General features: G+C 49.9%; 5 protein-coding genes across 5 annotated transcripts; 2 read left to right on the forward strand and 3 right to left on the reverse strand.

Moving 5' to 3' along the window:
• Positions 1-51: 51 nt before the first annotated feature.
• Positions 52-1,215, forward strand: B0H65DRAFT_547498 (thymidylate synthase/dCMP hydroxymethylase domain-containing protein; the record flags this gene model as incomplete). Its single annotated transcript, XM_062829523.1, has 2 exons — positions 52-212; positions 285-1,215. The coding sequence occupies 2 exons, from the start codon at positions 52-54 to the stop codon at positions 1,213-1,215; spliced, it is 1,092 nt and encodes a 363-aa protein (XP_062682769.1).
• A 539-nt stretch (positions 1,216-1,754) lies between these two features.
• Positions 1,755-2,544, reverse strand: B0H65DRAFT_547499 (uncharacterized protein; the record flags this gene model as incomplete). The annotated part of the gene is made up of 2 exons (XM_062829524.1): positions 1,755-1,949; positions 2,197-2,544. The coding sequence occupies 2 exons, from the start codon at positions 2,542-2,544 to the stop codon at positions 1,755-1,757; spliced, it is 543 nt and encodes a 180-aa protein (XP_062682770.1).
• A 1,892-nt stretch (positions 2,545-4,436) lies between these two features.
• On the reverse strand, positions 4,437-4,799 carry B0H65DRAFT_386221 (uncharacterized protein; the record flags this gene model as incomplete). The annotated part of the gene is made up of 1 exon (XM_062823712.1): positions 4,437-4,799. A coding segment is annotated over one exon (363 nt), but the record flags the coding sequence as incomplete, so codon positions are not given.
• A 1,286-nt stretch (positions 4,800-6,085) lies between these two features.
• Positions 6,086-8,790, reverse strand: B0H65DRAFT_153205 (uncharacterized protein). The gene is made up of 2 exons (XM_062821106.1): positions 8,506-8,790; positions 6,086-8,424 (listed from the first exon to the last, which is right to left on the reverse strand). The coding sequence occupies exons 1-2, from the start codon at positions 8,634-8,636 to the stop codon at positions 6,360-6,362; spliced, it is 2,196 nt and encodes a 731-aa protein (XP_062682772.1). The 5' UTR covers positions 8,637-8,790; the 3' UTR covers positions 6,086-6,359.
• Positions 8,791-11,532: 2,742 nt separating this feature from the next.
• On the forward strand, positions 11,533-13,152 carry B0H65DRAFT_153217 (globin-like protein). Its single transcript, XM_062821107.1, has one exon. The coding sequence runs from the start codon at positions 11,753-11,755 to the stop codon at positions 13,016-13,018; it is 1,266 nt and encodes a 421-aa protein (XP_062682773.1). The 5' UTR covers positions 11,533-11,752; the 3' UTR covers positions 13,019-13,152.
• The last annotated feature ends 2,740 nt before the right edge of the window (positions 13,153-15,892 follow it).

Consider the following 15,892-nt stretch of genomic DNA (forward strand, 5'->3'; position numbering starts at 1 on the left):
TCATATACCATCAACCACCAAACAATAACCGATTGGACATCAACCCCAGCAATGACAGTCACCCCATCCGAACCCGCTGCGCCGGCGCAGTCGCAGTCGCAGTCGCAAACCTCGTCCTCCTCTCCCACCAACCCACCAAAGCGCCACGAAGAATACCAATACCTCGATCTCGTCCGCCAAATCCTTGACGAAGGTGAACTCCGTGAAGACCGGTACGTTTCAGTCTCCCGTTACAATCCCCTCCCACCTCCAGTCCTAGCTAACATTCTCTCCCCGCACCACAGAACAGGAACAGGCACCTACTCCATCTTCGCCCCGACGCCCCTAAAATTCGCCCTCTCCCGACCTTCCTCACCTTCATCATCGGACCCGTCCTCTCCAAACTACACCTACACCCCGATCCTCCCGCTCCTCACAACCAAGCGCGTCTTCACCAAAGCCGTCCTCCTCGAGCTCCTCTGGTTCATCAGCGCCTCTACTTCCTCCACCACCCTCTCCGCCCAGGGAGTCAAAATCTGGGACGGCAACGGTTCCCGCGCCTTCCTCGACATGCTCGGCCTCACGCACCGCAAAGAAGGCGACCTGGGTCCCGTGTACGGCTTCCAATGGCGGCACTTTGGCGCCGAGTACGTCGATTGCGAGACCGACTATACGGGGCAGGGCGTGGACCAACTCCAGCGCATCATCGACACTCTGAGAAAAAACCCGTACGATCGGAGACTGATTCTGAGTGCGTGGAATCCCAAGGACATGAGCCAGATGGTGCTGCCGCCTTGTCACATGTTTGCGCAGTTTTATGTGTCGTACCCGGGGTCGAGGACACGGGGGGCACAGGCACAGGCACAGGCACAGAAGGAGGGGGACACACCAAAAGAGAAGCCAAGGGGTCACTTGCACTGCCAGTTGTATCAGCGGTCCTGCGATATGGGATTGGGAGTGCCCTTCAACATTGCCAGCTACGCGCTGCTGACGCACATGCTCGCGCACGTGTGCGATTTGGTACCGGGGAGCTTGACTCATGTTATGGGCGATGCGCACGTCTATCTCAACCATGTGGACGCGCTCAAGACGCAGCTGGAGCGCGAGCCGAGGGAGGTCCCGACGTTGGAGATCAAGAGGGAGAAGGGCGGCAGTATTGATGGGTGGAAGGCTGAGGATTTTGTTATCAAGGGGTATGAGCCACACAAGACTATTGCCATGGAGATGTCTGTCTAGGTCAATTGTCTGGTACGATGATCACGGTATCTTCAATTCGTCTTTTTCTTCCGTTTACGGCTTTGTTTTTCATGGCTTATCGTGCGTCTGTGCTAATAGTGAATACATCGGGACCGACTGGCGACATGGCAAAGCTGGCAATGGAAAAGCATCATGGTAGTCATCAAAAATCTGTTTATTTGCCTATATCAAAATTCGCTACTACTCCAGATCCACATCGAATTCCTCCCATTATTACCCATCTCTGAATGAAGTTCCTTCTCATCCCTCCGAGGCTTGTCCTTTTCGTCATTTCCATTGTCAGAGCCATTGGCAACATCATTTTGCTTTTCCAACGTCTGAGGAGCGATAAGTAGTGGCAACGGAGCTTGTTCTTTCAATGTTAGGGTCCAAACTAGAAGTGACACACCCCCACCCTTCGCCAGTGGCACCATTCAGACCACCACCACTAATCTGGTTCTGGAAACTCTTGTACTGGTCTCCAAGAATGGCGACTTTGCCCTGCATTGTTCTTCGTCGTGATAGTCTTAGTCACCTTGTTAGACGCCTCTCGGTGCCTGGTTGAGATCTGCTTTGCCGGCATCGCCGACGGCTGCCTTATAGGGATCACGGGCAAGGCTTGGGGCAATTGAAAGCTGCGGGGGTTGCTGCTGTGGCTCGGCTTCTTGATTGCGGGCGCCATAATGTATACTCCTCGTCATCGCCGTGGAAGTCCCACTATCCCATAAAACGAGCTGTAATGTAGCAGTTTTAGTACATCAATGACGACTTCGTAAAGCTGGGAGAAGGATGAAAGTTGCCATGACTTGCCTTGTTCCGGTTGAACTTTGTCTGTCGGCCACCACCAACTAGTCCAAGAATGTTTGTGCGACCAAGCATCTGGACCATCCCGATCCCAGCACCGAAGTCTTTGGAAGGATATATTCATGAGATCCGGAAATAAGCACCGAGTTCTGAGTGGTCGTTGGACTGCCTCCAGACATAGGGAGACTGAGGTGCTGGAGGGTTATTGTGCGGCTCTTTCGGCGAACGCTCTGGAGGTGGTGACGGCTGTTGCTGTACTTTCGGCTTGTTCCTGCTGCCCTTCGGCCTTCCCCGGCGCTTCGGCGGAGGAGGAGCGTGTGTAAGGGTCCGAATCGTAGGATAGGTCGCTGGGTGCTCTGTAAAGGCGCCGATGCGAGACAAAACGATCGGACCAAATAATGGCCAAAGAGAATTTGAGGTCAGGCTTTGTGTAGCCATTGGAGGCTGCTTGGCGTACTGTTGTAGCTGGCCCCAACCGGAAAGTGCCGACTGACCCTCAGGAAGAGGGTGAATTGATGGCCGCATCTCGGGCTGATGGTGGCCAAGCTGCGGCAACATTTATTTTGCCTCTTCCCGAGGGACTTGGTCCACTCCTTCCCAGTGCTTATTGCCGTTGTAAAAAATCCAAATACGGAGGATAGGCAGTCTAGACTCAGTCGACTCGAGAATTTCTAGTTGGAAGACTAGAGGCAGCCGCTTCACGCCTTCATTGGCGGTTATAAAGCCCAGCTGCACTCCTCCCCAGCGGTTCCTGTCCATACGGCTGGGCGTCGTGGATGTTTTTTGACGCCGGTGGCGATCATAGCCTGACTGTCGATGTAGGCCAGCGTGGAATTTCTCAGATAGCGACCTTCCCTGAAAGGAGTAAATCTGGGGAAGCCAGGCGAGCGGTTAGCAGCGTCTTCATATGAACCTGGTGGAGCCTGCAATTTAAAGAATAAAATGTTGCAACATGAGGTACTCACTGGATTTCCTCCGTCTCTTCCTCACTAATCGTTCACGACAGGAGGGATCCAATAGACATGCCCGTTCTTAATCATCTCCCTCCATTCGATTCGGCCTCATAAATCTCCCTCGTTGGTCTCGGACTCGGACTACGCGGCGTTTGCGCTTCCTGTCGGTGAGAAGCATTCTCGTGGGCGACGGTATATGAAACTTTCTAGGATCCAACTCATTGTGTAGGACTGAGGAAATGACCACCGGGTGGTCAAATGCATTGCGATCTCGGGAGAGAAGCTCGTAGGCATCAAGCAAAGATTGCTTGTCCGAAGATAAGCAGTGGACTTTGAATCGTTCGAGGAAAACGTCCTCGCCGGCGTCGGGGTGGAAGGGCACCGGATATTGACGACCAGAAGGGTCAGCTGAGACACCGTGCCGTGGTTGCGGTGGTCCACCTGCCGCCTCTCATCTCCAACTCCTCAAGGGCGTCGACGGCCCTTTTCCTCTTCCTCTCCCCCAATAGTCTGTTGTGGTCGGCCGGCCGGCAAAACCGATGGCGGGTGCGACGGCGGCTGTGAAGCTCTGGGCTGGGCCGCGGAGGCGTTCTTATACTTCTCAACGCTTGCCAAGGCGGCGACACTGCCCGTGAAAGCGATATTACCTCTGGCACTCAAAGTAACGCTGGTAGGAGCAGTAGCCGAAGCAATTCCCGAAGCCGCGCCAAAGACACCACCCGAACCGGAATGAGAAGCAACAGTTGAGGCACCAGATGACATTGAAGTCATTCTCTGCACAGCTGGAGCTACCTGTTGCTGCCAAATCATCTGTCCGCTACCGCCGAGGCACACCACCGTCTTCTCGTAATATGCAAGTTGGAACTCGTCCCCATCCTTCGGGACGACTTTCTTGGCCGTCTCCGGCCAACCCTCAAGCTGGGGAGTGAGCCACTTCGGGTTCTCGGGGTTCTTGCGAGGCCTGCCTCGCTTCCGTCAGTCGTCGGGGCAATCGTGGCGACCCCCCATTTTGTCCTTTATAAGTTCCGTATTAGTTTTGAGTCAACCACCTGCTTGAACTCTTTGCGTGCGCTCGGATCCAGAAGACGGACGGCACCGATGATGGGGATGCCTCACCGACCTCATGATCTACATCCTCATCGATATGAATCTCAACCACGTCCTCGGAATACCCATCCTCTATGTCTTCCTCAGGCCACTGGATAACCACTTAGTCTCCCACAGTGCTTGATCCCATCATGATGAGGGATCATCGCCTCAAACGCCTCGTCGCCCATGAGCCAGTGCTTGGGAGTTGTGCCTAGTCGGCCCAACCCGCCACAACCAGGCGGAGCTAATCCATCTGCACTTTCCAAAGCCCCAAAGCACCTTGTCTTCCTGTATGGCAACCCCCAAGCGGCTCATGTATTCATGAGGTCAATGCCTTTTGCTAAAGCTTCCTCAGGAGATGTGACAAACTCAGTCAGCTTGACCAAGTGCATTAGCAACCGGATCGCCGTCAAGCAATCCAGCGTACCTCGCACGGTCGACGAGAGACGGTATCTCAAGCTCAGATGCGTATGCAGCTTCTAACTTCCTCTTCGTGTCTTGAAGATTTTTCGCTTCGCTAACAGCTCCTTTAACAGCCTGGGGATTCGACTTTTCCATGAGGACGCGGAACTTATCGACGTCGGTACGATCCAAGTCGTGTGCGGCTTGCGAAATTTTGTTGCCCGCTAGGTCTCGATCGAGGATTGCCATTCTGGCCTGGCATGCCTCTTCGATTCGCTGAGGGTCGATATCTTCCCTATCAAGGTTGACAAGCTGGTGCCTCTTGGGCGGTCCGCCGGCAGGACGGACCTATTGTAGCGCGCTAGAGCACGATCGTAGTGTTCTTTCACCTTCTCTTCAGGAAGATATGGGTTGGCGGCTGTTGCCAACCTTTGCGAGTTCGCCAACATACCGACCAATGAACCTTACTAAGACAAGCCGTTCAGGATCCATTGAGGGAAATGTGACAAACTCAGTCAGCTTGACCAAATGCAGGATTACAGGTAGCAACCGGATCGCCGTCAAGCAATCCAGTGTACTTCGCACGGTCGACGAAGGACGGTACCAGAAGCTCAGATGCGTATACACGCTCCAACTTCTCCTGTATCCTTCGAACATTTTTCGCTTCGCTAACAGCTCCTTCAACAGCCCCCGGAGACAAAGTATCCATGATGGCGCGGAACTTATTGACGAGGGTAAGACTCTGGTCGTAGTCAGCCTGCGAGATTATGTTTGGCCATACTTGGCGAGACATTGTATGTTTGTGGTAGGCCCAAAGGGCGAAATAGCGAGATGGAACCGACGGGTAAAAGGTAACTCTAAAGTCGATCTGAAAGCTACGACTGACATGGCAGTAAGGGGCGAGAGCACGCATGCCAACAACCCGACTCTTGGAAGATTCTTCCATCATATGGACGAAGCGGATAAAGCTGGGTCCCGGAGGCAGTTCCAGGGGCGGTCGCCGAAGGGGCAGAAGTGGCAGCTTCTAGAGGATCATGTTGGACTTCAGTGGTGTACCATAGCATCCCCTCTACGGTGCCAGCTGTTCCAATCTCTTATCAACATTGTTTCTAAAGTTCATCCACGACCTCTGCGCCTCTCGAACGTGGATCTGGTTTTCAGCATTGAAGCAGAATGTGGCTTCTATGCGCTCAGGGTCACCAGCCGGTTCTGGTTCGTGATGGTCTGGTTTTCCACAAATGTGTCGCCGAACAGGTCGTCCGGATCCTCAGTGTTCTCAAAATCCTCGAGTAACTTGTCGCCTGGGCCACCTAAAAACAGGCGTCGTTGGAGCCGTAATGAGCCATGATCGTACCGTTATCGGAACGAAAATCACCAGTGGTGGCAAAGAACATCTTCCCACCAGTTTTGGTCTGGTAACCAAATCGGTCAAGGATAGGACTCCTCAACAGCATGAAGGAGAGTAAGCCGTAGAGTTTCTTGACAAAGGGAGCATCCTTGCCAAAACGACGCTCACCATATAGGTAGTTGTCGGTCGGGTCGACTGCGGTTGTCTAGAACCGCTTCCACAATCTTCGTGTGGAAATCCACAGTGGGCATTTTAGTGATTCCTCTCTTGAGTTTCGACAGCGAGGTCTTGGCGAGAAAAATGGGTATTGAGACGGGTCCTTAGTTAGACTCTGCTTGGTCTCCAACACGCACGCCGTGCCGGCTTGGACGGTAGCCGACGCGTTGTCCGCCGTGCACATGCATTTGTAGTCGGTATCCGAGCTATGGTTCGGGCTCGCTGCCTCGCTAGGACTAATCACTGGGGACGTCAAAGCACCCATGGATGCTGTCCAGTACGAAACGACGGTTTCAATCGTGCCTTGGCGAGATTATGTCCTGCTGAACATGTCATCTCCGGGTGAGGGGTCCGTTTTCTGTTGTTTCTCTTGAAGGATCTAAAGATCCTTGTCCTTGGCCGGAGGTCTTTGCAACTATAGTTGCACTGGAACACGACGGTTCCTCCTCGGTTTTTGCTGCTGTGTCGGTGAGAGTGGATGGCTTGTTCTGGTGAAGAACCGGAGCCGACCATGCTCTTCTGTGCCCAAAAGGCACCCAGCCCGGGCTAAGGGAATGTGACTGTAAAGACGAGGTCTTGGAGGGGATGTGAACTCTCGAAGAATGATCAGGCCCGAATATCGAGGGCGTGGAAAGGGTAGGTCCGCCGTCAGTTGAGGTTGAAACAGGTTTCGTTGTTTCCAATGGCTTCAAATCATGCAAATGTCCCCTTTCAACATCAAAGGAAGGATGTTTAAAGCGTGGCATGGAGCTAGCCAGGTCGTCCTTCGATCCTGTAGGCCCATGCTTGCAAAAGTACAGGGTGGGATTAAAGATCTGACCGAATCCGGGATCCATCCACCGATACCGAACGTCATACACCAGATCAATGAATAGATCTGGGAATCGGCGGTCGAAGTGGTTCTCAAGCAATAAGCCGCCTTGCTCCAGTGGCTCCACCAAGTCTTCACCGCGAATGAGCTCTGGATCATCCCACGTCAAGGAAGCTTGTGATTTGAAGGATTGTTGGGGCGTAAATGTGGCAGACCTGGAGCCTCCCATCCCACCCTTTAAGCCGCCTCCAAATTTCATTTGCTGAAGGTCCTTTATGCGTGCTCTGATGCTGTCCCATCGGTCATCGACATCGAGTTCGCTAAAGATAAAGTGGGCGCCCGAATAAAAGTCAGTGAGAATTTCGAAAACATCACTGAAATCATCATCCAGTAATGCCTCCATCAAGTCCAGTCTCGCTTCCTCCGGCAGGCGATCATTAGGCTCGAGTTCAAACTCTGGACATTCTTCTCGGACAATGTCTTCGATCGGGCGCTTCCTTCCAAGCCATAAAGCCAACAAGAACCTGAAGCGCTCATCATCGCAGCCATCGCCTTCCGAGGTATCAGATTGAACCGCCTCGACAGGTAGCGACCGTGATTCCGTTCTTTTGGTTGGCGAAGGACGTAGTGGAATTGGAAAACTTTGCTTCGGCTTGGGCACAGGCGAGTCGCGATACACGGAAAAGGACGCAGTTGCGGTAGGTTGGGTGGATGGCATGCGAGCTGAGCCTCTTGGTATGCTTTTGGTGGCTTCGAGGGCACGTTCGTAGAAGCCTCTGTCCTCCCAGTTCACGATGAACTTCAAGATGCCCCACGGTCTGGGCGCGTCACCCTTCTTTCCAGTGAGAGAAAAGTGGACAGCAGGGTCACGAATAGCTTGCAAGATGCAGGAGTTGCTGGTTCCATCAATGATCAATGCCGAATCGCCAACTTGTCGAATGAGAGTGGTCCGAGCCTCGGCGCTTCCGTCAGTGACTTCCACAATCAGCTCCTTGTCCCCGGCCAGAGACCGATCAGTCGTCAGGAGTTGTACCATTTGATGATCGGTGTACTTGGAGCTGTCCAACACCAAGCGAAACTTTGTCTGTGGACATTGGCAGCTGGCCATGGCATCGACAATCTCAAAAGCCAGGTTGGAATGATTGAATGGCAGGTCGAAGCAGAAAACATTGGCCGGATCGCGTCTGTGGAAGTCGCAAACAGCCTTCCAGGCAGGGTACAGCGAGGTGCGAATGAAGTGTTCCGAGTCGGTGCAGGGCTCTGGTGTAACCTCCCGGGAAGCGGTGGAGCGGGCCGAGTCACCATTGTTGTCTTCCATAATCCATGAACCGCCATGCAAGATGTTGGAGATTGATTTGCGGACTTGAACAGAGAGCGGCTCTGGCTCTGGAGATGAAACGACCAGAATCTTGCAGCGATCCTCGTTGACGAACCACTCATCGAATTGGAAGGCTATGTGTTGCTGCAGAAGCTTGTATCCCTCGGCGGTTGATGGGTAAGTGATGGGAATTTCCCAGCCCTCTCGTTTTCTCTGCTCCAGAGAAACATCTTTGCGCTCACGACCTGGACCTATTTCGTTTATGATCCTGTTGAAAGCGGAGAGTCAGCTTGGGGAACACATAGCGTAGGCAATCAAGCCAGTTGAGCAGGAAAAAGGGTCTGCTTACCATTTCCAAAAGTCTCGTTCCGTAATCCCGCTTTTGGACTTTTTGGTCGTGTACCATTGCCAAGCCTTTCTCCCAAGGGTGATGTGAGGCGGTTCATCCAGAGAGTTGCGAAATGAGAAAGTTGGCGGCATTGCGGTGTGATGCGAGGTGCCGTGTGGAGTGGATGGGAAAAGAGGAGTGATTTGTACGCTGAAAGGCCGAACTCGACATGAAAGCCAGACAAGAAAAGGTAAAAGATAGATGCAAAGATGCCAAAAGATGCCAAGTATGTGTACAAACAGGATGTTGAAAAGAAGATGTTGGAATTGTTGTTCAAGAGAGTGGTGGGAAACGGGGGGAATGGAGGTCTTCTTATACTCATCCGAGTGCCTCTCGTCACCGGAAGACAACTGCTATTCCAGAGCTCGCACCTTTCCACATTGACTGGAGCAGAGGGAGGTCAAGGGAAGAGCAGGATCCTTCGCGTCAACCATTCCTTACTCAAAGTGTTTTCATCGCTTTGACTTGTTTGAGCGTACTTTCTGTTTCCCACGACCATCAAGCGTGATGGACGCAACGAAGCCGGAGCGTCTGTTGCGTCGACAATCATGAAGAACGCGCAAACAAGCTCAAACATTGCAAGAGCGCCGGGATGGGAAGTGGGAAATGCTGCTACTTCCATCTGATTTGCCAACTTCCATTGCGTATGGAGCTTGTATCATGGCGTGTTGCACTTGAACAAGATTGTTGCGACTCTTGCAGTTTGCCGTAACTTCCCCAGCAAACGTTTCGAAGGAAGAGATGTGTTTGTACTGATTTTGGTCCAGCATCACGTCCTTCCTTACCTTCAAGCCAAAGCCACTTCGTTGGCAGTCAAAGACGGTCGGTTGATCAACGGGGCGAGATCTTCGGGAAGCTTCTTTTTGGTTATTGATGTCGGCCCTGCGAGCTCATCAGCAGGCAAAAGAGGGAAGTCAAAATGGGCTCCTGCTCATACTTCGTTGCTGACGTCCGGGAAGCCTTTGATGATGGCAAGTGGGCGCCAAACGAACCTCAAGGGCCGAAGCACGGCACCTGCATTCCTGTCTTCCTGCCTGCCCGCGTCTGCCCGCAGCTGCCTGCCCAACTCTCCCAACCGGCAGCCGCTCCTTCCATCATTTCATCCCATACCTACATCATACCTACCAGCCAGCCAGCCGCTCCTTCCAATCTGAACCCCCAACGAGGCAACGCCCATATAAGCTCCCGTTACATAGCTCCTTCCAATACCCCCAGCCAACGACCAGTTCAATCCTGGTCGGCTAGCGCAGTCAGTAGTACCGTTCCCGGCGTCCTAGCTCTGCATCTCCCACCCTGTCCGACTTCGAGTTCGATTCTCGGACGGGGCAGATCACGAGGTTCTTTTCAACAAAGACAAAGGCCGATAGCGTGCCATCCATGTCGTACACCGCGGGAGTTGTATACTGGCCGGGCTACTGGGCCAGTTGAACCGAGCAACTGGTTGTTCTATCTGTTGGCTACCTTCTTTTTTTGGAGATTTTCTGGGGAGGAATTTTGATGGTCAGTATCAGGGAGGGAGGGTTTTGGAAGCGGGTGGGTGCGATCGTAGTCCTTCCAGGTTCCTTTCCAGAATTCCGTTACACGATTCTGTCTTCATCCTCCTTCCTCCATCTTGCCGTATCGAAATGAGCAGGCATCTTCATTACAAGTCGTCAAGCGCTTCACTTGCAACGAAGGGAATGGAGGAAAGCAAGCAAGCACGCGCCGGTACTTTCAGAAGTCCCTTCGGTGGTCAGGAGGCTCTTGTGACTGCCTTGAATGGAATTGCAGACGGAGAGCTCCAAGTAAGAAGGAAGAAAGGCGATGAACGATCCACGCAGTCAATAGAAGTGGAAAGAACTAAGCGACATGCATCGTTGAGATTGAGATTGCCAAGCCAGCCACAACAGCCACTGCGCCAATCGTTCCCAGGAGGACGGGACAAGGCGAATGAGATTTGAACAGGGAGCGTCAGAACTCCAGTGATAACCCTAACCCGCGCAATGTTCGCTGAGATCTGAGTACGTGAAGCAATCAACCGACGGCCCGCACTGACGGGAATCGCTGTTAGCGTAGGTCACCGCCTTCGGTTGATCACAGCGCTGTGCGATCCTTCGCGACGTCACTTACCTGCAACGGTCCTTCCGTTACTCTGACTTCTTGCGATTCAGGTTGTGTCTTGAAGAGACAGGGCAGAGTCGCCGACGGGATAATTGCCAAAGCGCAAGAAAAGGAACATGAACTGACCAATCTTGTGGCTGCCAATTCTCACTCGGCAATTGCCGTCACGGGGGCGCGCAGGGAGCACCTGGCGCCGGCGCCGACGCGCTTAGGCGCTGTAGCTGGAGCCCTGGAGCAGGAGCGGGCCGCCGCGGAGATGTTCATTCGCTGATGGGTTTTCTTTCCCGCAAAATCGCGCCTGGGACAACCTCGGCTACAAACAACGACAACCCGTACAGCCAACAGTCTCGACCCTCGATTATCGGTCGTAGAATGTTGATGGGTGTTCCCGGGTGTACGGGTCGCTTCACAACGGGCGAGCCCTTTTCAGCTTTGTGAGCCTTCTGGGCTGACTCGGACCATGCCATTATCAATCGTGAGCTGATCAACTCCAGTCATCAATCCCCGGGACTATTCCCTCACCTTTTACAGGTTTTGTGAGAAGGACCACTTGATGACCGATGCCTTTTTTCGGTTACTGGCCGGGTCCTCTCCGTCTCCGGGGCCGAAAATAGAGTCCTGGTGGTAGCAGTCTCGACTCTCTCCGCGGTGTCCACGGAGATGTGCATTTTCGCTTATATTTCCTCTTTCCGGGGCGATATCTGTCCATGATCAACATGACAGGATCTTATTCCCGATCGTACGGCGCGTCGAGTAGTCCCACCTCCCCGCCGTAAAGGCTCCAGAACTCCGGGGATGGCCTGCTATGATGCTGCCGATGGTGGACATTCGGGATACCAAGTGGAAACCCTCGACCACCTGGCGCCAGGAGCCGCGCGTTGCACCGGGACCAGGAAGATCGAGGCCTTTTCTAGACGAAAGGGTCAGAATGAAGAGGTCATGATAAATACTCGGGCAAGCGCCCGGATGCATCATCATCAGAAGTTGCAAGTTCCAACTTTAGACGAACCAACCTACCCCTTATACGAGCCCTCAATTTGAGTTCAACCCCCTACCACACACACATTCCCATATCAGTAGCCTCTACAAGGCACAACCATCAGGCACAATGACCCTCACCGACGCCCAAATATCCATCGTCAAATCCACCGTCCCCGTCCTCAAACAACACGGCGAAGCCATCACCACCATCTTCTACCGCGACCTCATCACCGAAAACCCCTCCCTCAAAAACGTCTTCAGCCTAACCTCTCAATCCAACGGCGCCCAACCGCGCGCCCTCGCCAACGCCGTCCTCTCCTACGCCAGCTACATCGACAACCTCCCCGCGCTCTCGCAGGCGGTCGCGCGCATCGCGCACAAGCACGTGTCTCTCCAAGTCGAGCCGGCGCAGTACGCCATTGTGGGTCAATACCTGATCCAGGCCATCGGGCAGGTGCTTGGCGATGCGGCTACGCCCGAGATTGTAGATGCTTGGACGGCGGCGTATGGGGTTTTGGCGGATGTGTTTATTGGGACGGAGCGGGCGATTAATGAGGAGAATGAAAAGAAGGATCATTGGAGGGGGTGGAGGAAGTTTAGGATTGCGAGGAAGGTGGAGGAGAGTAGCTCGATTTCGAGCTTTTACTTGAAGCCGGTGGATGGGGATGCCAAACTGCCAAAGTATCTGCCTGGTCAGTATGTCTCTGTGCGAGTGCTGGTGCCCCAGTTGGGGTATTTGCAGAGTAGGCAGTACAGCTTGAGCGAGGCGCCGAGGGAGGGAGGGATGGAGGAGTATCGGATTAGTGTGAAGAGGGAGGAAGGGGAGGCCGGTCACGGTGTGCCGGGACTGGTTTCCAACTTGCTTCATGGTAAGCAGGAGGGCGAGGAGGTGGAGGTTAGTCATCCCCAGGGCGAGTTCTTTGTTGATCCCGCGGATGCCAGCAAGGAGGGGGTGCCGGTTGCGTTGATCTCGGTGGGCGTGGGCGCTACTCCGATGATGGCTATCCTCAAGAGCTTGGTGCAGGGGGATGTCAAGAGGAGACCGGTGTCGTGGATCCATGCGAGCAGGTCGAGTTCGGAACAGCCGTTTGGTCAGGAGGTGAGGCGCATCGTCAAGGAGAACCCGGAGCAGGTGTCGGCCCATGTGTTTTTGAAGACGGTGGCGGGCACGGATCAGGCCGGTGTGCATTATGATTTTGCGGATACAAGGATGGATTTGACCAAGTTGGATGGAGAGCGGGATCTGCATTTGGCGGATAAGAGGACGGAGTACTACATCTGCGGACCGGAGACGTTTATGGTGGGAACCAGGAAGGTGTTGGTTGGTCTTGGGGTGGATAGGAGTAAGGTGCATTTGGAGCTGTTTGCTACTGGTGATGTTGCTGATGAGTAGGTGATGGGATTCGGGGTTGGTGATGGCGTCGGTGTATGATTGGCTTGCTGGAAGAAAAAGGAAGAAGGCCAAAAAGCCCCCAACTAAATACCCAATCTCGCTCCCCAAAAAAAAACTGATCCACCAAAACCAAGGCAGACCCCCTGCAACGCTTCCTTGGCAACCATCATCGAAGTAAATACCAAAGTAAACACCAGAAAAAATCAACCTTTTGCATCGGCCTTCATCCTTTTTCTTAGGCTTTTCTTAGCAAAAAAGATCATTCACCATGGGACCACCTCATCTCACTACCCCTAAGAAAACCCGTCTCATTGGCGCCTATAACGACCGCGAAAGAAAGGGGGAATTCTACTTTAAAACCAACCTTTTTAAAGACAACGGAATTTCCTATGCAACCGGATGGCGGACCGAGACGATGGCCGGACCTTTCATTCCGTTTATCCTGAAAGAAGGGGGAGGAAAAGAAAGCTTTCTCCTAAAGACATCGCTATCATTGAGAAATTTCTCGAAAATGAGGGCTTTGATACAAGAACTATCCCATAGGAAGGTCTTCCTATAATAGCCGGCCTCGATATCGAGTGCTGCGGAGAAACGGTTAGGAAAGTAATCCGTCAATGAGATTTCCGGAAATGTATTGCTTGCGAAAAGGCCTATATCTCTCCCGATCTCAAAAAGCGGGGGTTATAATAGACGAGAAATATACTTCGGAAATATCTAACTCTAGAAGTATGGCGGCGAATTCGTTTTTCGGACGAATATTATTTTGGATAGGGTCCTCAAGGGAAGATTTGGGTTATAAGAAGACTTTGGGAAAGATATTGCTCGGATTGTATTATCGAGAAAGAAGACCCTAAAGAGAAGGATAGGAAAAGAGTCTATATTTAGGCTACTATCGGATATGATTTTAAATCTTCTCTCGTCTTCTATGATATCCTAGGGAATAACAATGGTAAAATGAGTTTTAAAGTCTTGTTAGGTCGCTAGGGACCTGTCAGGCGTTAGACCCGTGCTAGCACCGAGGAGCGCCAATGCCCGCATAGTATAGCGCCGTAGTGTGGCGTCGGAACGGTTCGGAGCCGTCGCGGACTTAGTTACTATAGAATAGAGTTTATAATAATATAAATAGCCGGTCGAACTCGCCTCTAGAATTATCGGAGTTAGTTATTAATATATCTTCAGTCATCCCCCTACTTTAATGTCCTTTACATACTTGCGCTATTTGTAAGTACCTTAACCTACCTTTCTCTACGATTTTAATACGTTAATAATTATTACTACGGGAGTTGAGCCGTTACTAATAGGATATAAATACATAACGGACGATCCGTCTTTCAGATTATCGAAGAAACCCTTCCTTTACTTCCAATATATAAAAATTATTTATTACCCCTCTTACTGTAGCTGACGATAGCCTTTAGTACTAGCTTCCTTCTTCGTTTTAATATTATTAGCTAATTATCGAACAAATAAACGATAATAATTTGGATAGCGACCGCTCCTTTGCCCCTTCGTATATTTCGCGCAATCCTTTCTACTATTTAGAGAATGATATTATAATATAAAAGTAAAAATTCTTTGAATTCTATATAGCGGCTATCTAATTACTTTTAATTTACCTCCTATCCTATATATTTCATTATAATTAAAATAGTTTTGTACATTTATTAAAATAAAATTAATTCAGTAATTACCTTCCCGTTCCTTTCGGATTCCGCTATTAGGATTATCTTTTCTATAATTAAATACTCCTATTAACCTTCTTTATTCCCCTTATTACTCCCTAAATTATAATACTTATTATTCTTATATTTACCCAACCGATTTATTTTATTATTTTATTTAAATATCGCCCTAAAATTAATATTTTTTAAATTTATTAATAAGAGCTCCTCCTAATTATATAATTTTATTTTCGAAATTAATAATTACTATTTTGAATACCCCCGGATACTCCTTTCTTTTATTGTTAATTATATTAAAAGTAATCTTAAAAACGTATAGATTAAATATATTATAATTTTCAAAAAAAAGATCGATTATAACCCTATCTATAATATTCCTATTTAGAAAAATCTACGTACTTTTTTAAAGAAGGAATATAGCGGTAATATTTAAATTATCGAACGTTCCGCCTTTATTAATTTTAAATATATATAGTAAAGTATTACTAGGACCGTTCGTACGTTCTACGACCGTTTTTATATTAAAAAGTTTAATCTATCTTATAAATAACCGGAATATTTGTATATTTCATAATAAATTAACTGCTTACGTGCTTATTTATATAGTAGTGTCTTATTAGCGAACGGTATTAATATATTAACCGAAGCGGTAGTGTATATAGAGCGATTAGAAAGTATAAAAACTTTAGCATTAATAATATAACGTTAGTGCCTTTAAATACCATATCTTTATTTATTTTCTCCTTTTTTTCTTCCTGTTTCTATTTTTATTTCTATTCCTATATTTATTCTTAATTTTACTAATTTCTCTCGTCTTCTCCCCATAATTTTTGTTAACCCCAACCTTATTTATTATTATTATAATTAATTTGGATATATGTACGGTTAATACTAGGTAGTAAAATTGCGTAGTATTTACTATAAATATGGTAAATTTAAATATTCGGCGTTTTCCTATATTAAATATAATTATTATAATTATAGTAAATTAGGCTATATATTATATTAATACTCTATTTTCCGTAGTACCTTAATTTAAGGCGTGAATATTAAATTGGTAGTACTAGTGAAAATTACGACTACTTCAGCCTAAGGAAGCGCGGGTATATTATAATTGTATTTAAATACGAAGGTATTAATGAAAATATATAGAAATTAGCGGAAAATTTATAGTTTAATAAATTTTAGTGCG

Source organism: Neurospora tetraspora (assembly GCF_033439725.1).
Source record: "Neurospora tetraspora strain CBS 560.94 chromosome Unknown B0H65scaffold_3, whole genome shotgun sequence".
Taxonomy (NCBI): domain Eukaryota; kingdom Fungi; phylum Ascomycota; class Sordariomycetes; order Sordariales; family Sordariaceae; genus Neurospora; species Neurospora tetraspora.